The sequence below is a fragment of the Trachinotus anak genome, unplaced genomic scaffold, assembly GCF_046630095.1.
Source record: "Trachinotus anak isolate AG129_WGS33_773 ecotype Australia unplaced genomic scaffold, CSIRO_AGI_Tana_v1 ptg000019l, whole genome shotgun sequence".
Taxonomy (NCBI): domain Eukaryota; kingdom Metazoa; phylum Chordata; class Actinopteri; order Carangiformes; family Carangidae; genus Trachinotus; species Trachinotus anak.
In genome coordinates this window covers 21,217,911-21,239,921 of record NW_027273870.1, presented here as the reverse complement: position 1 = coordinate 21,239,921, position 22,011 = coordinate 21,217,911, and the positions used below count along the sequence as shown (strand labels likewise).

Genomic DNA, 22,011 nt, shown 5'->3' with positions numbered 1-22,011 from the left:
GTTCCATCAGAGGCGAATCTGAGGCGGTTACATCTACTTTCCTGCGATTCGTAAACAAATACGGAAATCATTATTCACCATGCATCTTACAGTAATTATATCTTGGTCGTAGCTTCAAATACAATGGACTTTATCACAGTTGCGCCCGTGGGAACCGAATCTCTGCACATGTTTGTTTCGGAGGTGTTTAGCGCACGGACTCGTTTGTGGTTGAGCGGTAGCTAATGCGTGCTCTTTAGCAGAGAAGTGATTTACAGTGTAAATCAACAGCCTGCAGATATAACTCGACTTTGAACAGACATGGTAGTTTTTTTACCATGGAGCTAAGCTACCGCAGTTACTGTCAGAACAGCTTCTCTCATGTGAGCTAACGTTAGGGCTGCTGTCGGGAGAAGGACCGTTCACTACGATGCTAACGACTTTATTGGGCAAAACCGTAACGTTAACGTCTCCGTGTTTGCAAAATTACCAATACCGCTTTGATGAGATTAAGTTAAATCAAATAAAACAAATAATCACCAGCGATCTTCTCTATCGAACATCCCAGCCTGTGATCTAAAACAACTCACAGTAAGTCAAAGAAAACGAATCGGTAATGCCCGAAAAGAAGCACTGTGGTTAAAGTGGTTGCAAGCTATGTAATACTTCCTATTTATGTTGACGTTATGATGATAATAATAATTTTACAAAGTTATGTCATGTATGAAAGCCCCTTTCCAATAATACAAAAATTTGTTAAATTTTAGGAATGACAAAAAAAAAGCCACAATTATGAATTAGTAAGCCAACATTACAAAACAACATGTAAGTTAACAATTTTTTCTTGTGTCACAATACTGACTTTATGTCTCATAATTGTAAGACGAAGTCTCGACCTAATGTCTGCAAATTGTGTGTGAGAAATACAAAGTTTTTCCTGGTATCTCACAATTTTAAATGCAAATTAATGTTTTTATTTTAGTTCTTTTCATCTGTTTGTTTTTCTTCCTGCCAGAAATGGGCTTCCATAGTCATTTGGTCCATAAAACAAGTCTTCACGTGTCTTGTTTTGCCCAGGCAACAGTCTCTAAACCCAAAGTTATTCAATTTACTACAAAGTCATTACAAGAAAAAGCAGTAAATCTGCATGTGTGAGAAGTTGGAACTATTAAATATTTGGCATTTTTGCTGAAAGTAATGACTTACGATCAACAGATTATCAAAAATGGTTGCAGACTGTTTCTCTCCCAAACAACAGGTCCTGCATAGAGCTGCAAATTCATTGTTACTGTTCTATTGAAAGAGGCTTTATATTCATTGTATCATTTTCCATTAGACTCCCCAATCAGTATCTTTTTTTTTGCAAGGGATGCCTAATGCCAGTGCAAGGCCGAAGCATAGCCGGAGGACCCGAAGGCGACGCAGAGAGGACCCTGCCAGGAACGAGCTGGTCTCTAGTTCCTTAGAAAGTGCCCAGCAGTGCCTGTTCAACCAAGATTATGGAACTGCGTTTGTGCACTACCTTCTGGTCCTCAACCTCGCACCTGTGTTTAAGGACTTTGCAAGGGTAATGGCTGTTTACACTACTCTGAAAACTAGTCTGCGTACATTCACTGCACACATAACGCAGAAACACAATCACACAATCACTGGCTGTGTACAAAATCCCTCCCTTGTTCACTCATTCTCTGCTCTGTAAAAATACGCACTCAGTAGTTTGCTTAGTAGTGAGCTGTAAACTTTTTCAAACATTTCGCACTGTCTAGTAAATAGTGATTTCTGAATTTGTTTATTCAGTTGTGACACTACGGCAGAATGGAAATGTTTGCAAATCTTGGAATACAATTTTGTGGCATCTCCCTTTCAGGACTCTTTCAGGTTCACGCTCTTCAAATGGGCAGAGGAGCTGGACTCTGTGGGCCGTATTCAGGACCTCTTTAACTGTTACGAACAAGCGCTGGAACTTTTCCCCTCCGATGAGGTCATCCTCAACAGCATGGGCGAACACCTGTTCAGGTACACTGCTCCGCTGCGTGAATGTATTTACAAATGATCTGCTTATACTGTTTGTGACAATGTTTGGGTTCTCCTTTTATTATCCAGGATGGGGTTTAGAGATGAGGCTGCAGGTCATTTCCATAAAGCCTTGAAGCTGAGACCAGACTACCCAGAAGCCAGGGAGAACTTCTACCGTGTGGCCAACTGGCTGGTGGAGCGCTGGCATTTCTTAATGCTCAATGACCGTGGGAGGAACCAGAAGTACCAGCAAGCCATTCAGAAGGCTGTTCAGAGCGGCTGCAACACTGTACTTGACATAGGTACTGGCACTGGGATCCTTGGGTGAGATTTGGAAACTTTTTTATTATTTTGAGTCATGGTGTGTATTTAGATTTTTTTAAGTTAGAGCTTGATCCTTCAAATGGTAGCATACTTGTAAATTTCTTTTTTTCTTTTTCTTTTGGTCACGGCTAGAATAGGACGTTTGCGTTAATGCATGGGTATTCTTGTTCTGATTTCCTGTTCTCTCTGTGAAGTATGTGTGCTAAGAAGGCAGGGGCTGCTGAGGTGTATGCCTGTGAGCTGTCAAAGACGATGTATGAACTGGCCTGTGAGGTGGTGACTGCTAATGGAATGGATGGCAGCATCAAGATCCTCCATATGAAATCTCTGGAGATGGAAGTGCCAAAGGACATCCCACACAGGTACAACTTACACCTAAATGTTCGTTCTCGTGTAATGCTCCTGTTTAAGAGCTAAGAACTTATTTTTTTTCATGTTTTTTATTCAAGGGTTTCCTTGGTGGTGACAGAGACGGTAGATGCAGGATTGTTCGGAGAGGGAATCATAGAGAGTCTCATTCATGCCTGGCACCACCTCCTGCTGCCTCCACAGGTAACTTCAATTATTAAACACAGGACAGGAAACAGAACTTCATCCTCCAGTTGCAGCAATGCAATGTTAACATTTCTATGAGTTCTTGGCATCCAAACTCTATTCCTGTCTGCTACTGACATCGCATTGTCATGAAAATCCTAAAAAGGTACTGCAAAAATTTAAATAAATATGTGGAGTATTATTAAATCTTTGAAAAACACATAAAATTGTGAATAGTGATACTAGAGCTGTGTCACAGTTCAGGGTGTGGGCTTGTAGGACCTGAGAGGCAGGCAGTGTAATGTTTTAGCATAAAAAATTGATTAAAGGTACCCCTTGTCAACTTGAAAAGTCACACATTTAACTGATAATAACATAATAATAACAAATAGTGTGGCCATGTTGTGTTAAAGCGGCTGAATGTGTAGTAGCATTAAAAGCACATGTTTCTTGTCCTAAAGAGAGATGAGAATGAATTCAGGGAACAGTCTGCAACAGGACGGGTCATCCCTGCTGGAGCCACTGTGTTTGGTATGGCTGTGGAGAGTGCCGAGATCCGCCGGCATCACAGGTAGGCCTCGCAGTCAGCCTGTGTTCTTGTGAATAGGCTGTTTGTCAGATGAGATGTGCTTTCCTGCAAACGGAAGATCTGTGCTTCAGTCGTAGCTTTCTCTACCTAGCATTAGAATGCCTTTTTTTTTTTTTGTACAGGTTGTGTGTGTCAGAGGTGGGATGTCTGTCCATGGCTGCAGCTGGGGAGCTCCGTAGCCCAGTGAGCTGCAGCTCTGAGCCGGATGACTCCATGGAGCCGTACACCACAGAGAGACTCAGCAGACTGCCGGGAGGATATAAACCTCTCACCGAGCCCTTCACAGCCCTCAACATAGATTTCAATAATGTGCAGGTGAACAGAAACATTGCTGACAACGGATGCTGATGAAATCTGTGAATGTAGCCCACATTCAGAAACGATCACACAGACACTCAAATGTTGAGTTGTAGTTGGTTTGTAGCTTTTAATGATGTGACGATGGAGCTGATTCATCCACTGTCAATTTAATCTGTTTTCACTTTCCCCAACTTTTGCATCATCTTTGTATCTGATCCTTATATTCAGTGTGTATTTGTTTCCTAGAGTCAAGCAGAATAATCGCACTGTGAGAAAAATCATTTATTTACCTGACCATATGTCTGCTGTCCCCATGAAACTAATAGGCTTAAATATTGCACACGAGTGGCTACTCATTATTTAGCTGTAACCCTGCAGGGATTGTCTGATCTATGGATAGTACACACCAGTAGTATGCCAGTACACACCTGGCAGGTCGGAAAGATTGTGTTCCTACCTGTAGGATCATTTGTTTATACTGTATGTATAGCCACACATGTGTAGCAGCAGGGACTTGCAGGCAAATCTACCCCAACGACAGAGCTGTGTATTTGTCCGGAGTCAGTGATGCAAACTCACTTTAGCAGAGAGATGCTTGGTCTTACATGAAGTGCATTGTGCGACAGTCAGTTCTGCTGGGACACCAGCCACATGCAGATTAAAGAAAACAACGATAGGCACAATTGAATTGTTAGTAAATCTGCTAAACCCAGCTTTGAGTGCATGTGTCCCACTCCCAGGAATATGATGGCGAGCAGGACTGACTAATGAATATGAAGTTGTGTTTTGTTCACCCATGTGTGAAGAGTTTTCACTGAGAGATATTGAAGTTGGTTAGTTTGTTACCTTACAACTGACCATTCACAGGGTTGAGGTGTAGGCGCATACTGTATGTCACAAAGAAATGCTAATTAATTACATTTATGATTTTAAAGCTTTAATTCAAACTAGTTTTTAATCATCAGGAGGCTGTGAATTTTCTTTCCTTGCTGTCACTGGGTTATGTTGTGGCTCTGTGCCTCAGAGCTCCAGCTGTCAGGGTGGATTTGAAAGTGCTGGAGATGGTGATGTTTGCTTTGGCCGTCTGCTGTAACACACTGCTTCAAGTTCTGCGTGGCAGAGATATGTATTAATGCAACAGCCACAACAGCAAGAATGGCCACAGTTAATAACATATGGGTCTTATTAGGCTGGACAGGAATATGAAAACTTCAGAATACTGACATAAATATGTGACTGCTGTGTGAAATGCAAACACATTTAAATGTAGATCATTTACATCTATGATCTCATAATCTATCAAACTGTTAGGAGCCAGATCTGTTTCCATAGCTATGCATATTAAATCTTTTTCTAAATCTGTGTGAAACTTCAACTTTAACTGTGGCATATTGGTGACCTGTAGGAACTGGAGGGCCTGAGCTCCAGGGAGGTTCAGCAGATGTGCCTGCCTGTCATTCAGGAGGGGGAGCTGGATGCTCTGGCTGTGTGGTTCCAGCTCCACCTGGATGAGGAGAGCAGTCTGTCTACTGGACCCCAGGAGGACACCTGCTGGGAGCAAGCCATCTACCCCGTCCACAGTGCCAAGGGTAAGATACTAACAGAAACACAGGAGACAACATGTTCATTGATCACTATATATTCACTACTGGCCACTCTGACTTTTAATTTGAAGGTTTAGTTTTAGCAGTCTGTATGTCCAGGGTCTTCTTCTTTAATCATGGCTAGTTGTTTCAAATTCTCATGAACCAAGCTTGTTAATAAAATAGTTTCAGCTTGCTTGCCTGTATTCTGGACTCTGTCATGCATTTCCATGTTACATCAGATGAGGGCAGTGTGTGTTGTAAACTGGATCGTTCACATCTTGAAGTTGTTTTGAATAATGCCAGGGATACTGCATGTGAATAGTTTAGTGGACAGTTATTACCACTATATTACTATTTTCTGAGATTTATATACTGTAATAAAGAATAGCAGATTTAGTTATCTGAAAAAAATATGCCACAGTACATTCTGAAAAGAATATACCACTATAAAAAATTCTATACATTTACTGAAATTACTATTAAAAATCAATACCCATTAAATATATAATAGATAACTGCTCCAAATGAGTATAATACCATTTTCATGAACTGTGAGACAATACATCTATTACACCATAGTAAAAGTGATGTTTGTTAAGCACCATGTTTAAATACCTTTCTTGGCATTTAATTAAGTTTGCTAAATATCCCAAAGAGCGCCGTATACTCTTTTCTACTCTTTATCAGACCCAGGCCAGGGTGAACTTAATAGCCACTGACATGAGGTGACATGTTCCAGTTGGCATCACAGTACATCATCTTTCAGACAGGACGCAGCAGCATTTCACTGCACTGCTAATTGGCTCAGGCAGCGTCAAGGGAGCCGCCACCTTTCCCGGTGATCACCAACATCCGTTTCCCGGTCGCTGTGACGTGTGTGCCGTGATCGCCTGTGACACTCTTTAGTGTTCATGAAATTCTTATAGGCAATAAATATGCATTTTTCCCAAACGCCTCTGACGAGCTGCGCGCTGACATGAAGACATGAACAGATGTTATTCCTGCAGGAATCCTTTCTGTGCCTCTCCCCCTCTCTCTCTCTGCCCAGTCCCCTGAATCTCATTTCTCCGCAGGGTTCGCTCTCCCTTCCTCTCCCCTTTGCTTTCCCTCTCTGCCTCTTCCCGCTATTTCTACAACCATCTAAAAATCTTACCAGTGATGCTTCTTTCATGCCAGCTTAAACTGTACTGGACAGCAGGTCTGGAGACAACCTTTAAATGCATCCACGCAGCTGGATATCTTTTGAATTTTTTTTTGATACCTAAGATTTGGTATTGACACCAAAATAATCAATACTTTACATTCAGTAATATGTATGTATGCAAGGACCGATGATTGCTTTGTGTTTCAGTCAGGAGAAATAAAAATCTGATCACAATTGTTATTTCAGTCAGGACCTCTCTGTTTGAATACTAAATAAACAAAACTACACATTTGACCAGATATCCAGTGCCAACCTTCAGTGGACAGGATTGACATATTTCAGCTCTTTCTGATAAAATATTGAGTTTCAATTCCGCATCCTACATTGCTCCAGTAAAATCAGGTTTCCCTTGTTGTTTCTTCAGGTTTTGTGCTGAAACCTGGAGACGAGCTGATTGTGGAGATCTCCTGCCGAGATGCCTACCTGAGGCTCTGCAGCGTCGCGGTGCGGAGAGAGGGTCACGAAATCTCTCTGGACAAGCGCGTTGACTCGCGGTACTCTGGAAATCCCAGTTCAAACCCAAACCCAGAGGCAGAACTGTGCAGCGCATTAGCATGTCTTCAGACTGGCCAGAATCAAACGAAAGACTTCTGCATGCTGGAATGTTCAGAAATGGCGCTCCTCAACAACCAGGATTACCATCAGAGTTTTTGCAACGCAATAGGAAAACTCATCTCTCAACTGAAGGTCAAAAGCCGAAACCAAGAGCAAGGATCAGGCGTTCAGTCTGTCCTCGCTGACTCTGCTAACTCCACAGAGTGTAGTGACCTGCTGTACGTGCTGGACGTGTCAGAGGGTTTTTCTCTGCTCTCCCTCATCGCTGCCAGTCAGGGTCATGTAAAAGCCTACAGCTCTGTGGAAAAGGAAAAGCAGCAGGAAGTGCTAAAGAGACTGGCTCGCTCCAATAATATCTCAGAACAGCATCTGGAGTTCTGGCTCAACCACATAGAGGACGAGCAGGGGATGCTGAAGAGGCCGTCCAGGGAGAAGCTGTGGAGTGCCATCATCCTGGACTGTGTGGAGACCTGTGGCCTGATAAGACAGAAGGTGATGGAGAAAGCTTCACTGGCCAGGTAAGTGGAAGTGTAACCGGTTGAGGACATGCAGAAAAGTTGGATGACTTGCTCATTTTTTTTAGTGTGCACTTTGAGATAATTGTGGGTAATGTTTTTAAAAATGTGTTTGAATGATCTGTACCAGGTGTCTGCTGGAGGAAGGAGGACACATTTTCCCTGAGCGGATTGTGGTGTATGGTATGCTAGTAGAGTCAGACACATTGCTGCTGGAGAGTGCTGTCCAGGGCCAGGAGCCGACTCTGGGTTTCAACATTGCTCCCTTCATCAACCAATTCACTGTAAGTATCTGACATAAGATACCATGTATCAAGGTTAACTTATTTTTTGTGATTGGTGTTTATTTATGGCATGTGAAAATCTTAGCTGAACAAATTAACAAATTGTTACTACAGGGTTTGCTGCGCCACGGCTACTGATCACTTTGTGTATGTGTGTATCTGTGTGAGTTGTTTTTTTTTTTTTTGTATGTTGGACTTGAAAACAAAAAGATTCATGCTACTTCATGAGGCAAATGATTCCAAATCACATCTTGTGTGTGCTTCTCTAATTTTATAGAGAAAAGGTTACATCACAAAAAGGGGAAGGATGATGGTGTACTGTCTGTGAATCATAAAAGAGCTGTTGAACATTAATGTCATATCCTTTCACTAAACATAAATTAGTGAAGTTAAAAACAATATTTTTAACTCTTGGTCATTAGGGACAAATTTACATTGGCGTCTCTGAAAATGTGGCATAAAATGTAATGCACTATATGTTGACTGCTACAGTGTGATCAGCTTAAACAGTGATTTCTAAACTGTTTACTACACACAGACCTGTTGCAGTGCAGTCAGTGACTGGTTCAAACAAGTATGTGATCAAGCAACAGTCTCTCTGCTCAAGAGGTCTACAGCATCATTTTTACTGTGCTGCATCTGCTGTGATAGATATCCCATGTTTACTAAACTCATCCAATGAAACTGTTCTGTTTTAAGTTCTGACCTATGCTAGTAACTAAGTTAATAAGTAATTAAGTAACTAAGTAACCAATCAGTGTCAAGTTTGGTCCTTTAAGTTGCCAGGGGGACAGAGTCAGGTGATACTGGTATGGCACGATGGCAGTTCATCACAGATACATTGATTTTCAGTGTATGTGACAGCTGATTGATAATGGCTAATAAATTGTTGCTCACGTCCATGGTGGCTCATCCGGACCTTGCTACTCATCACTATTTAACATAACGTTATTATAATTATTGTTATGATTATGTAATATAATAACATATATTATTAGCATATAATAATATATTTAAGAATATTAGATAATATAAAATTATATAAATAATACATATTATATTGTATCACACTGTACATAATGGTTGTCATAATATCACTACACTACAACTCAATAGCTGTTGTTGTTTTTGTTGTGATCTGCATGTCTGTCCATTGTGTCCTATGTATCTGTCATGTGACACTTTCTTGGTCACTTTACAGTGATAATGACAAATTTCAGTACTGAAATGTCAAAGATGATTTAGAAAATGACGCAGTTACAGTGTACACTAGGGAGCACTGACGTTCATTTGCTAACCAAATTTATGGGATCCTGATCAAAATGTTTCTGTTAGATGTTTGTAAAAAGGAGTACTGGTTAATATACTGGCATCAGTATTATACTCAAAAACCGACTATCAGTTCGGCTCATATATACACACTGTATATACTCTATATACTATTTTATTATTGCTATTCATTCAGAACTAATTTTCTTGAAACAGATGTTATATTAACATTATGAATTCATCAGATGTTAGTTTTAAGATTCTCTGACTGTGGAAAGACTGAAACGTGTTTTCACAACTGAATGTCCAATTCAATGGACATCAAGTCGAGAATAACATGATCAGGATGCTGATAGCATTAGCATACTTCTGTTGTACTGTTAATAGTCAGGCTTAGTATAATTACTTCAATTATAAAATATCTTCTTACAATAAAAAGTGATTTTAAATTAAACCAACTAGTGTAAGCCCAGAATAATTCAAAGGAAATCACATTCAACCACACTTAAACCACATTGTTGAGCTGGAACTTCAGACTTCATAACAGAGGTTGCGAAATCTTCCTATTGTACATCTCAGGCAACTGATATCTTGTATTCTGTCTCATGTTTCTGATGCAACCATCAATCTCATGTTCCTGATGCAACCGTCAATATTGACAGTTTTCACATACAGTATGCTGTGTTTGTAAGCTTGCATCATTCACATTCAGAGTTTGTGCATCAGGTGCAAATATGTTCCCTGAGGTGTTTGTTAAATATTATTGGCGCTTCGTGCAATACTGTAAAATTATAAAACTACATCTCAGATTAAATTTTGCTTGGCGAAGATAATTAAGCAGGCTGTGCATCCAGTTCTGTTTTCTACCATGTTTGGGGTTGTGTTTTGTTGAACAAGGTAATTCACTTGGAATAGCAAGGTCCAGGACTGTGTTTTCTGTTGTGCACTCCCCTTTGATGTGTGCTTCCAAGCTGCTTTAAAGAAGCTGCAAAATCCCTTTGAATTCTTTACCTTTATTTGGTCTGGTAGTTATCTTTTTTTTTTCTCTCTCTTTTTCCAGTATCATGTTTGTGCTCTAATTCGCAGGCCCCTCACGGGACGGTCGTTTGTTTTAACAGATGTTGTCTTTGAAGCCCTCAGTGGAGGGCACTTTCTAGCACAACTGTCACACAAGACACAACACACAGCTTGGCCCAAGACATTCCTACCTGAATCCATCAGTACACATTACATCAAGCACATCAAACAGCGGGCTCTGAGGTCTTCACAACTGTGACAGGGAGGAGGAAAGATTCTTTTGTTGTGCAGTAAAGGAAACCATGACACTTTCTGTGCTGCCACTTTGGTTTCTCCCTCAGCTTTTAAGTCTGCCACCCTGCAGCCGCGGCCTGTTTGTCAAGTTTGGAAGAGTTTGAAGTGGAGGGTTAGTTTCTCAGTCCGTGATTGAGTGATTATCCACTGACACCGGCAGTTAAAACCTATACTACCTATACTATACTGTTTTTTGAGAAAGTGAGCCCACATCAGTTGTGAGTCAGCCTCTGCAGGACCGTTCGTTTACTGAAGGTTTTTTTTCTTTTTCCTATCTGTGTCCAAATCTATACTATGAGCAAAAATAAGCATCTTGGATTTTTCTTTGTTTGTTATTAGAGAATAAATAAGTAGTTTCTCTCCATTTTCCATAAGAGTATTTGTAACGTCAGCAGAAAGTCATTTCTTTTGGCAGTTACAAAGAACTTGCTAACATTGTGTTCATCATTTGTGTATTTAAGGTACCAGTCCATGTGTTTCTGGACTTTTCTACACTGGAGTGCCGGCATCTGAGCGAGTCTGTGGAGCTCTTTGTTCTCGACCTTATGAATGCCAACGCAAACTACACCAACAGGGAAGTCAAGGTAAGGCACGCAGTGGACCAGTGAGCACTGCCAACATGCATCGACTCTGCCAGTATAGTTCAAAAATCCCTGAGCTACCTCTCTGGTGCAGGAACATAAAGCACCAAGAAACACAAAGCTCTAACCTGACTTTACTTTCTAACTTTGTGTTTTTGGCCCTGCTTGAATTCAGCCCAAAACTCACTTTTTGAATTTTCAAAAATAAAACTTTATTTCCAGAACTACCAGTTCTGGTATATAAAAATATTTTTTGGACACTTGTCTCCACTATGAGTCTATTAATATTCATCCAGTCACTTGGATCCCTGGTTTCAATTCACATTGATCCGAGCTTTTTCCCTAAAGCTCATAAATGTTAAAATGCATAAAATGAAAATAACTTATTGGTAAGGGTAGAATTACAAGGAGCCCTCATTAATTTTTTATTGATTTATTCATGTGCCATATTGTTTTTAAACCAACAGAAACAATGGGATTTACAGTAAAAGTGACTGAGAGTAGTATTACTACCTGACTGGTCTTATGTAACATTAAGTATCTTGTTAAGCCCTGATCTCGGTTTCCTAGGTTCAGGCTACATCTGCAGGCAGAATAACTGCAATTCCCTTCTGGTACCACATCTACCTGGACCAGGAGATCAGTGTCAGCACTCTCAACAAGAACTCTCACTGGAAGCAGGCGGCTGCTGTGCTGCAGCAGCCCCTAGAAGTACAAGCTGGAGACTGGGTCCATCTCGCTGTGAAGCTTCACAAGAGCACCATCTCCATATCAGCCCATGTAGACAATTCCCCCGGGCCAATGGTTTAATAACCTCTTGTGCTCTAGCTTTGCAATTTGCTTTTATTTTTATATATTTGGAGTTAAATTTAGATTATTGTTGCATACTCTGTGGGGTATTTATAATTTATAATACCAGAAAAGGATTTCCAATGTCATTTTTCACAAATGTAATACCAGCCTTCAAATTTCCTAATTTTTTCAGACACACAGGGATTGTGTGTGAGATTTACTAAAATCTGCATGACCCAAAGTCTTACACCAGTGGGAACCAGGTTCATCACGATCAGAAGAATTTTCTAACAATGAACCTTCATGTTTTGATTTGTAAATTTTGCTGTAAAGCCAGAGGACATTTATAATTTGTACTTATAACATTTATAAGTATAAACTATAAATATTATAGCTGTCCCTTGATTATAGATGCGGTTGGTTTTGTAAAGATGTTTGTGGGTATCAATAAAAAAAGGCAACAATAAATGTGTTACATTTCCTTAATAAACAAAGAAAAAAGAAATCATCAAAAATGTAGTTAATCTGATTTATTGAAGACTGTCAGAGATGGATTTAAATTGAAACGAGGAAAAATTTAATCAGCTTTGATGTAATCCTGTCAGTTTTATTAAAAATAAAATCAAATTTACATAAGGCCATGTAACATGTTCTGAATGGACTTGATATGATCCATGTATGTATTTACTGACACATCAACCTCATATCCTACATTGTACATTTAACATGTCAATATCCCTGCACATATCCATGTAAGTCACAATGACAAATAAGATTGGAAAATCTATGGGAAAAAGAAATGGCTTAGGTGCGTAGCTGCAAAGTTATTTCAGCTCAAAGGATAAAAAGGATGGAAAACTTCTCATCAAACAAAATGGATCCTGGAATATAAATGCTAAAATGATGTAGTGTACCGACTAGTTCCATGGCACATAGAACAAGGCATCTGAGAAGACTGGTGAATACACGTCTATTAAACACTGTAGTGAGCAATATGCAGTAATGCATTGATAGGAATTTACAAGAATGTGCTGATTGTACAGTTTCAGACTGAATGGTATATGTTGTTTTAATACTTGGACTGTACTTATACTATCTGCTCAAACCTTAAGGAAATACATTGTATCAATAGTGATGTCACACTGTCACTTAGGACACATCTTTCAGCAAGTATTAGCTCTAACCTACTTATCACAAGTTTATTTTTCCACTGTTCATCTCAACAATTTGTTGCTTCTGCTCTTTTCATCCCTTCCCTCAGGGATACATTTCTTCTACTGGTTAGGACCAGGCTACTGTGCTTTAGTTTTGTACATTTTCATTCACAATTACTCACTTCAATCAATGTCCTATGAAGTCACTATAAAGCAATATATAATGTGAGGATAACGTTTGTATTTTAAAAGTTGCATATATCTTTTTATCATATGTCACATTTGAGATTTTGATATGACTGACACATAAAATTGTGTAATTATTTCCTACTTGGAAAGCATACATCTTCATGCTTCACTCAGACATCAGGAGATTTCATGTAGACTCTCATCTTAAGAAACATGAAAACACAAAGACTGGATTCTTTGAGGAAATGTGTGCCCTTTGGAACACACGTTAAAATTGACAGTCACCAGTCATTCCCAATTACAGTGGATAAAAACCATTCTGGCATAGCTTGCTGAGCAACATACGTTCTTACAGCAAAAATGGCATAAAATGCTTGTTATCTACAAATCATTTAGTCACATAGCCATAACTTTACCGAACATTCTTGGAGCCGTCACTGGCAGAGGTCCATCTGCTTTTGCCTTTGTCAGCGAATGTCTACAATACTTGGTGGATGTGCCCTTTTTAAACAACAGTTTTGTTCAGTGTTGCATCAGTAAAGTAATGTCTGAAGGAAAATGGCAAGGCTGTAATTGGGTCCTGCCCAACCATGTTTGGTAGAGTCTGTTGGTGACATCAGCCTTGATGAAAGGCTAGGTGATCACAATGAGATCTCCCTCTGTTGGTTCTTTGGTTTGGTTGGTCCTTTCTTCTTCCTGGGTTTCTTCAGGTCTAGCCTCATACCCTTCATCCCACAGGGCTGAGCTGAACCCAGCAGGAGCTGACAAAGAGTGTGGTGCGAGGGTTCTCCCCAGACCCTGGTACTGACCATTAGGTGATACCGGGTTGGATGCTGCCTCAGTGATAGCATCTTGGGAGGTGGACGATAGCAAGCCAGATCGCTCACCATCATTCTGCGCCTCACCGAAGTAAGACTTTCTTGGACGACCCATTACTGTTCTCCCTGTCAATGAGGACAAAAGGTGTCTTTACAATCTTCTCAGTGTTGGAGAATATGCTAGATATTCGAACAAAACACATGAAGTACAGTAGTAGCCAGGAGGCACTTACCAACGTTGCGGACTTGTTCAGAAATGTCTGCTCTGACATCAGAGATGTCCCACATTGCCATGAAAGAGTCAAAGCAAGAGCCCTCCTCAGCCTCCTGGATGTAAGGCTTGTAGGTGAAGCTGAAGTGATGGGCAATGGCTGCCAGAAACATCTCCACACATATAATGAAATCCTGAAGGAAACAGGACAGTTTGGTAGTGTTGTAATTAGGCAGTAAAACCAGTGTCATGACAAAATGAAACAATTAGGTGTGAAATGAAAAAAATAACTCACTTATATGCATTTCTTACTTGCACTTCTTTTCAAACTAGATGAGCTTTAGCCTACCTGTAAGCCAGTGGCAACGGCCTCCACGCTTTGCCAGTCCCATGTGCGTTTCTCTGAGATAATGCCCACTTTCACCAGCAGAGCAATGAACACAGCTTGCCTGAGAAAATTTACAAAAAAAGTAGCAACTTTACAGTCTGATGTTCAGCATACATCACCAACAAGTCTTATTATAACACAAAATGTAACATATATAAAAATTTCTTTGAAGAATATCCAGATATATGAAGGAACAGTCGTGTCATTAAGTTTGACACACACTAAGAATTACCAGAAAGAGACGAACACCACCATTTTGACACACAGGAATTTGCCCACTGGTTTGATTGGACTCAGCTCCTCTCTCAGGGCCCTGTAGAACAGCACCAGGCAGTACATGGCAAACTAGATCAAGAAAAACACATACAAAGAAAAAAAGATCTTGTTAAAAACAGGCTGCTTGTATTGTGAACATCTCTTGACAAACAGTCCTTACTCGAGATCCATAAAAAAGAAACAAAAAAACAGTGGCATCATTACCAGCTGAGACATATTATTGAAGATGACCAGGTACGTCCACGCATTTCTTGAACTGAAATTTCCTTCATCATACACTCCACACATCTGACAGATCCTTGGAAGAAGAAACAGCCACAACAGCCATCAATAAAAATAGTGAGTAAAACACTGTCATTCGTATAAGAGAATAAAATTAAGTGCGTGAAGATCAGAGCTTACTTACAAGGCAATCACTGTTGTGACGGGTCTTACAACTGTGTACTGCAACACTCCCAATTTGCATCTCAACAGTAAAACCCTGCAGAGGATGTGTATGATTTGAATTAGAAGGAAATCGGTGTAACAAAATCAAATTTGCTGTCGGTAAAAATCTATTGAATTTACAACCAAGTACATCGAACACTAATAGTCATAAGAAATACGGTGAGTGGATCTTTGAGATGAGTATAATAGCGGCACAGTAACACTGAACTGCATACTTTTCCTCAACAAGTCAGTCATAATCTATTATATCCTTGTACAAAATGCAACAATACTGTTAAGGGTTAAAAAAAAAAAAACAAGGCAGCATTATAAAATACAAATTTAATACATCACACTAATGCTGCTGACCTCTAGACAAATATCGATCAATTTGTTCTTCAGTTTTGAAGGAGAAACCACCGGACATAATTAACTACACACAGGCATTAGCTACACACAGCTACTGACATTGCCTGACTGAGGCTAATTTGAAGTTGGTGACTGTCATTGCTTTGTTTGCTTCAGGAGAAAAACATTTCCATCTCGACATTTCAGTGCCTTCAGACAAAGTCAAACAAACTGAATGTACAAGAAATGAACATGTCGCCTTTTATCTGAGACATTTTCATTGTTTTTCTTCAAAACTCTAAACACTTCACTGGAATCAAGATATATCACAAGGTATAATGTTGTATGGCATCAGTTACGCGAAAAGACTGATAACAAAACTGATAAATACACAATATTGTTGTAAAGTCAGTTAGAGCTAAAATTGTAGACAATCCAAGAAGACAGTAGGGAAATATGACTATGGCCGGTAAAGTTGATATATTTGGGTCAAAATATGGAGGGAATGATTGAGTTTCCATTCAATTTTAAATCAAGCAGACTGAGCATTTACATGGTTGTATGATGTGTTGGCTGCCACATATTAAGGTCAACCTGGTAGAAAGTATGACAAGACAATGAATATTGGAGAACATCCAGTTTCGTATAAAAGCTGCCCCCTGAAACTGTATGTATGCAAGTCCTCTCTGTTACAGTGGCATTATTGTAAAGAGAACTTACTCTCCCATTGGCCATGGCGGGCAGCAGCAGAGAGGAGGCAGGTGTTTCTGCTGTTCCTGAACCTCAAGCATCATCACCAGGCTGGGGTACTGATTTTCCAGGTAGTTGAGCAAGAAGGTCATGAAGTTGTAGATGACATAGGCCTCGTAGCACTCTCTGCATGTGTCCACATAGATTGCTATGCCTGGGTATTTCAGTGCAATCCACTGAAAAACAAAAAGTGATTACAGGGACAGAAGTGTCCTCTCAAGGCTGCTGCTTGAGGTAATGTCTCAAAGGGATGGTGACTAAGCAGAAATCACTTCTGAAATGCAGGTAATTCTGTAGATACATACATTTAGTCTATATAATGGCTTTGATTATATACAAACACAGAACTTACACTATCCAAGCTATAGATTGGGACCATCCATAATATCCTAAAAACAATAAAAACATAAACATTAAAACAAAAATCGAACTATTGCTCATGAATGACATACTTGTTGACGTCTTTACCTGATGATAGGTTTCTGAAGCTCTGGCTGGGTGTAGTGAACCAGATGCTGAAGAATGCCCCATAATGATATGGGTATTGTCATGAAGACAAATATCCCAGCAATGAACCACGCCTTATTATGTGTGCCAACCTATCATTACATGGAAACAAACAGTCAACACATTAATGTGAGGCTTAGTTCTGCATTAAAATGTGGGAAATCCAGCACTTTGTCTATTGTTTCTATATTTCATAAAAATACTTTATTTTAACAGGTAGCATAAGTAAGCAGTAAAAAGGGTATTGTTTCCCTCTGAAATGTATATAACTATTAGTATAAAGTAATACTCAAGTTTAAAAAAGTACCACAAAACTACTCTGTACGTACAGTACTTGAGTACCACGGGTGTTTAGATGCATGTTTCCTCCATTAATCCAACAGGGCCCACAGAAATCAAATCAAATGCAACATGTCAATCACATCAATCGACTGCTGTAACTGACCTCTGACTTCTGCAGTTCCCAGATGCACAGGGGCAGGACGACTAACAGCAACAAAATATACAGCACAACGACCAGCGGCCGAATCCATCTTCTCCAATTCCCACAGGAACAGGGCATCTTGACATGAAGACGCTGCGAGGCCTCTGAAACTGGCCTCAGGCTCAGCGACAAAACAACTTCACAACTCGTCTAGAAAACGTTGCTAACGCTCGATACATTTAATGTTAGCTTCGCATTATTACACTTTAAACGACTCACTAAGACCTGAGGCAAACTCTCACTGCATACCACATGTGTGTTACCTCTTCCACTAACGCTAAGTTTCATTCATGAAGACAAGGCTGTTGGATAATTAACAGCTCATATGACTCTATTTTACCAAGCTAGGTTGCTAACGTTAGCTCGTCAGCTGTTTCACCATGTAAACAAACAAAGCTGATGATCAAAGCAGGATAAATACTTCACATTTTCTCAGAATCTAACGCTGTGAAATGAAACTCCACGTTGACACACCAATCGACTCCGTGGATAAACGTTTACTTTCTCGTATTTAAGGCTCGTTTGCGTTTGTGAGCAAAAGTTTCCAAAGTAATTGCTGTAGAGCTTGTCCTTCCTGTTTTCGGCGATATAGTCCCGCCTACACCCTAGACTCTGATTGGTGGTCAGGAGGCTATTAACCAATAGATAAAGTGTGCGTCCTATGACGTCACATGTGGGTAGTTCGGTTGCTCTGCATTCTCGTTGACCACAGAAGCCGTGTTTTTGCCACCAGATGGCAATGTAAATTAACAATTACCAGGAAACCAGTCTTAACATTTATTGTGCAGTGGTTTTAAAACGGCAAGACTCTGGTCTTGCCAACACTGTGTATAGATTTAGGCCATCAAGACTTTATGGACTTTTTGTTTATGCTAAAAGAAATTTCATGTCAGAAAAAGCAGGGGTGTATTTAATAAGATTAATGATGGCTGCAGACCTGGTAGTGTTTGTGCTGACTAATTTTATATTGTTATTAATTCTACCTGTGTTATGAAAAATGAAAATGTATACTGTGGAAAAAGATATATTTTTAGGTTACTACTTTGCCTTTTGCAAACAAATGCTTTTACTCCCATTTCCATTTATCTGCAGACAAATAAAGGAATCTCTGACTAAACAAAAATGTGTTTGTAAAACAAAAATGATTTGTCCGGAAAATGCCATGTTTGACACCTAATTGGGTCTGTTGTGAATCATCCAGAGTATTTTATTTATTTATTAATTGTTGTTTATTTTATTTAACAGGGACCTGTCCGTATTTACAGAGAGACCCGTCAGTGATTAGACTGAACTACAATATACTGGCGGAACTTCTGTACATTTTGTTTTAGTTCTAATTTTAGTTTCGTTAGTCCAAATAGATACTTTTAATGCCAAGCCCTGTACACTGTGAAGTGCCTGTACATTGTGTCAGTCAATATTCAGCATCTTTACAGCTTTTTTCTATTTGAAACTTATAACTTTGAAACAATCATAATATTTGATGTATATGACACTGAGCAAACCATTTCCAAATATCCTAAATATCAGCAAATTGATATATCAGTGCAATTTTCATTTTAATTTTTATCTTGAAGAGAGATACATGATTTTCATTTTACACACAGACACACACACACACACACACACACATGCGCACGCACGCACGCACACACACACACACACATGCGCGCACACACACACACACACACACACACACACACACACACACACACACACACACACAGCTTATATGTATGAAAGTGTGGTTCTGGTTTAGTGAGTTAAATTTAACCTAAACAGCAATGACCAGAAGTCTTGATTATGTTTGATATAAAATAGGGAGCTTATCAATATGAGGTCAAGTAACCATCATACTTTAACAATGAACATTTGTTTACCCCATTTGCCAGAATATTTATCTCATTTTTAACAGTTTTTCCAGGTTTCTGCATTTTTTTATTATTTTTTGTTTAATCTACAATAACAATTTAATTAAAAAGAACCATCAGAGCCTTTTTTATACCTTTTACTTGTGTGTGTGTGTGTGTGAGTGTGTGTGTGAGTGTGTGTGTGTGTGTGTGTGTGTGTGTGTCTGAAAGTGCGCATGCATCAGTGTGTATGTCTGTGTCTGTGTCTTCCTGTAAAATGAGGGAAGGCAGATCTCTCCTTTCTGTTGCACCATGTCTCCACTGCCCCACAGTCACAGAAATCACTGGTTGTTGCAGGACAGATTGTTCATGAATTTTGAATTGATCCTTTTGGCTTTTATGAATTAGAAATAGTCTTTGCCACAAGTTGTGCAAGCGAATGCCATGGTGGATAGCTTGGAGGGATTGCCATGCAAAGTGGCGTACAGGGTACAGCCGTGTAAAGGCAGGGTAGATAAACATATGCTGTGTTTGATCAGACCCAAAACATATTTTCGAATAAAGGATGTGGCGTCCATCACATCTCACTGAATCATAGCCATAACTGTGGGGTGAAGCAGCTTGAACAGTATGTGCCTTGCAGGAAACACACATAGATGGGATAAGCAGAATGGATAGGTCTGAGGAATAATAATAATCAATGCACAACAAAAGAGGAGACATACTGTCTGATTCCTGAGAGATAATGTATCAGCCAAAGTGCACCTCCTTTGTCAGAGGAATACACAAGTCTGCAATTGTTCAACAATTACTTATTTATCTTAATACGTCTGCCATAGGCCTTTGTGTCAGGAAATGTTCAGACTCACTGAGGGTGTTCGCTTCAGTTCATCTGTTCCTGAACAACAACATAAGTGAGGTAGGATGGAGTTGAAGAAGCTCTTCAAAGTCGTACAGCGTGAACAAGAGTTCTAAGAAAACAAGAGCTATAGCTTTACTTTATATTATGCTGAGCCTCTTTAAAGGGCAAATCTGGTAATATTGTACTTTTTTTTTTATCATCACCAAATCCCATGGAAAGACCAAAACCAGAAATATTGAACTGACAAGTATTACTTGTTTATCCAAATCTTGATGGAGCTTAATCCCCTGTTTAAAACACATCAGTGAGCCACACTGTTTCACTAAGTGACAAGTTCCTTCACTATGATGTTAAACTACAGTTGGGACTGTGACTATAGCCTGCAGCTGCAGGCTGGGGTGGGTGGAAGGAATATAAAGACTGAAGACTAAGGCATTGTTAGTTTTGTTGACAATAGAAAAAATATTGAATAAAATCATCCTAATTAAGTAAGTTGCCGTGGCATGTGCACCATGCATAAAGGCCCAAATACTCAGCTGAGATTTCCTCCTTCCACACATGTCTTTAGCTTTTTAGCTTTTGTGGCTTTAACTTTCGTTGTACAATAACCATGACAGTAACTCTCACTCTTCCACTCCCGACATTACTGATACCTGTGTGTCTCCAGGTTTTGCCACAATGTAAGCGCTACAAATCTCACAGACACAAGAGTAATATCTTCTCATTTAACTCTTGAGAAGAAAGCGGATAAGCATATTTCCTATAATGTCAAACTATTCCTCTAACATTTGGAACACTTACTACTGCCATTAGAAACTCCTCTGCTTCTGGCAGTACTCGGGTAATGTAGTCTGAATAAAATACTTATAATACTTACCTATATACTGGTAAAAATATAAAAGTATATATGCTGCTTTCTGATACTTCCCCAGAGAAATTAAACAGGTATGTTGGATTTTACACTGACATCAATTCTAAAACTAATTTCTCTTCCAACTGTATCCCATGAATTAAAATCTGGTATCCTGAAATAATAGAAAACTTAATTAAGACTATGCAGTATATCTCAATTTAACTGAGTGGTTAAAATTGAATCAGTGATTAGTTTTTAGTTATTATTTGATTTTGTGGCATGGAAGTAGTAAGCATGAATGTTGAAAAACATATTCCAAATCTTATGTGTAATAATGAAATATGGGAGACGAGAAAAGATTACTACAAAGGACGTGCACTATGTCTCTTGGGTATTAAAAATAGAATAAAGAATAAGATAACAAAGTTTAAAAAGAAATAAAATGAGATAAACTATTGTTTGCTTTGAACCTTTTCTCTTTAAACATCTTCATGGCAATGAATGGCAGCAGCAAGAAAGTTCAAATTAAGCTTTTTCTTAATTTCTCAGGTTTTGGTTGGACACCTTGTGAAGCAGCCCTCGCAGACACTTGGTCTTCATCATATTTAATGTATCAAAACCAAATCTGAATAAGCTCTACACGGAGAAGCACTTTGGACCTATGAGATCCTCTCTTATTTGTTTTTGAGCTTTATTCAATTTACTGCTGGCAAGAAACAAGGTTCCCACCAAATTCCACTGAAATAAAACACTTGGTCACTCTCCCTCACTTCCTCTTTCACACTGATTTCTTCTTCTCACTTCCCAGAAAAGTTCCAGTTCCAGTACGTTTTGTCCTAATATTATTTTTTTGTTCATTTTCATTCTCAGTCATTAAACTGCGAATTGAAATATCTTAGCAACCAATGTTTTGTGCAGTTTAGAGTTTTTTCAGGGTTAGTGAAGCCTGACTTTGATATGATTTCATATGAGGAATATGGAACAGTTTTATGAAGCTTATGACCTGGCTCAGATTTATCACCAACCAGCTGAAAGAAATAACAGGCTGAAGTCTGA

At 39.3% G+C, this 22,011-nt stretch overlaps 2 protein-coding genes across 4 annotated transcripts; one reads left to right on the top strand and one right to left on the bottom strand.

The window, feature by feature from the left end:
- The first annotated feature begins 206 nt into the window (after window positions 1–206).
- Window positions 207–12,344, top strand: prmt9 (protein arginine methyltransferase 9). 2 transcript variants are annotated; one of them, XM_071504175.1, is made up of 13 exons: window positions 207–570; window positions 1,347–1,546; window positions 1,847–1,995; window positions 2,083–2,319; window positions 2,514–2,681; window positions 2,769–2,871; window positions 3,315–3,424; window positions 3,565–3,757; window positions 5,148–5,331; window positions 6,897–7,605; window positions 7,733–7,886; window positions 10,928–11,050; window positions 11,618–12,344. In XM_071504175.1, the coding sequence occupies exons 2-13, from the start codon at window positions 1,349–1,351 to the stop codon at window positions 11,855–11,857; spliced, it is 2,568 nt and encodes an 855-aa protein (XP_071360276.1). In that variant the 5' UTR covers window positions 207–570; window positions 1,347–1,348; the 3' UTR covers window positions 11,858–12,344. The 2 variants fall into 2 exon arrangements, with proteins under 2 accessions (XP_071360276.1, XP_071360277.1); XM_071504176.1 differs by lacking the exons at window positions 10,928–11,050; window positions 11,618–12,344 and adding an exon at window positions 8,425–8,692 and having other exon boundaries at window positions 429–570.
- A 10-nt stretch (window positions 12,345–12,354) lies between these two features.
- tmem184c (transmembrane protein 184C) lies at window positions 12,355–17,978 on the bottom strand. Of its 2 annotated transcripts, XM_071504177.1 has the most exons (10): window positions 17,352–17,978; window positions 16,868–16,998; window positions 16,752–16,788; window positions 16,370–16,575; window positions 15,282–15,356; window positions 15,080–15,173; window positions 14,832–14,944; window positions 14,561–14,660; window positions 14,234–14,405; window positions 12,355–14,126 (listed from the first exon to the last, which is right to left on the bottom strand). In XM_071504177.1, the coding sequence occupies exons 1-10, from the start codon at window positions 17,466–17,468 to the stop codon at window positions 13,816–13,818; spliced, it is 1,356 nt and encodes a 451-aa protein (XP_071360278.1). In that variant the 5' UTR covers window positions 17,469–17,978; the 3' UTR covers window positions 12,355–13,815. The 2 variants fall into 2 exon arrangements, with proteins under 2 accessions (XP_071360278.1, XP_071360279.1); XM_071504178.1 differs by lacking the exon at window positions 16,752–16,788 and having other exon boundaries at window positions 17,352–17,490.
- Between the last annotated feature and the right edge of the window lie 4,033 nt (window positions 17,979–22,011).

Excerpts from the sequence above, each read along its gene's own strand:
- prmt9 (XM_071504175.1), top strand. The coding sequence starts at position 1,349 with ATGCCTAATGCCAGTGCAAGGCCGAAGCATAGCCGGAGGACCCGAAGG. Across the intron at positions 1,996-2,082 it reads ATGGGCGAACACCTGTTCAG|GATGGGGTTTAGAGATGAGG; the intron begins GTACACTGCTCC and ends TTTATTATCCAG. Across the intron at positions 3,425-3,564 it reads GAGATCCGCCGGCATCACAG|GTTGTGTGTGTCAGAGGTGG; the intron begins GTAGGCCTCGCA and ends TTTTTTGTACAG.
- tmem184c (XM_071504177.1), bottom strand. The coding sequence starts at position 17,468 with ATGCCCTGTTCCTGTGGGAATTGGAGAAGATGGATTCGGCCGCTGGTC. Across the intron at positions 16,999-17,351 it reads GGGAACTGCAGAAGTCAGAG|GTTGGCACACATAATAAGGC; the intron begins GTCAGTTACAGC and ends ATGTAATGATAG. Across the intron at positions 14,945-15,079 it reads TCAATAATATGTCTCAGCTG|TTTGCCATGTACTGCCTGGT; the intron begins GTAATGATGCCA and ends TTCTTGATCTAG.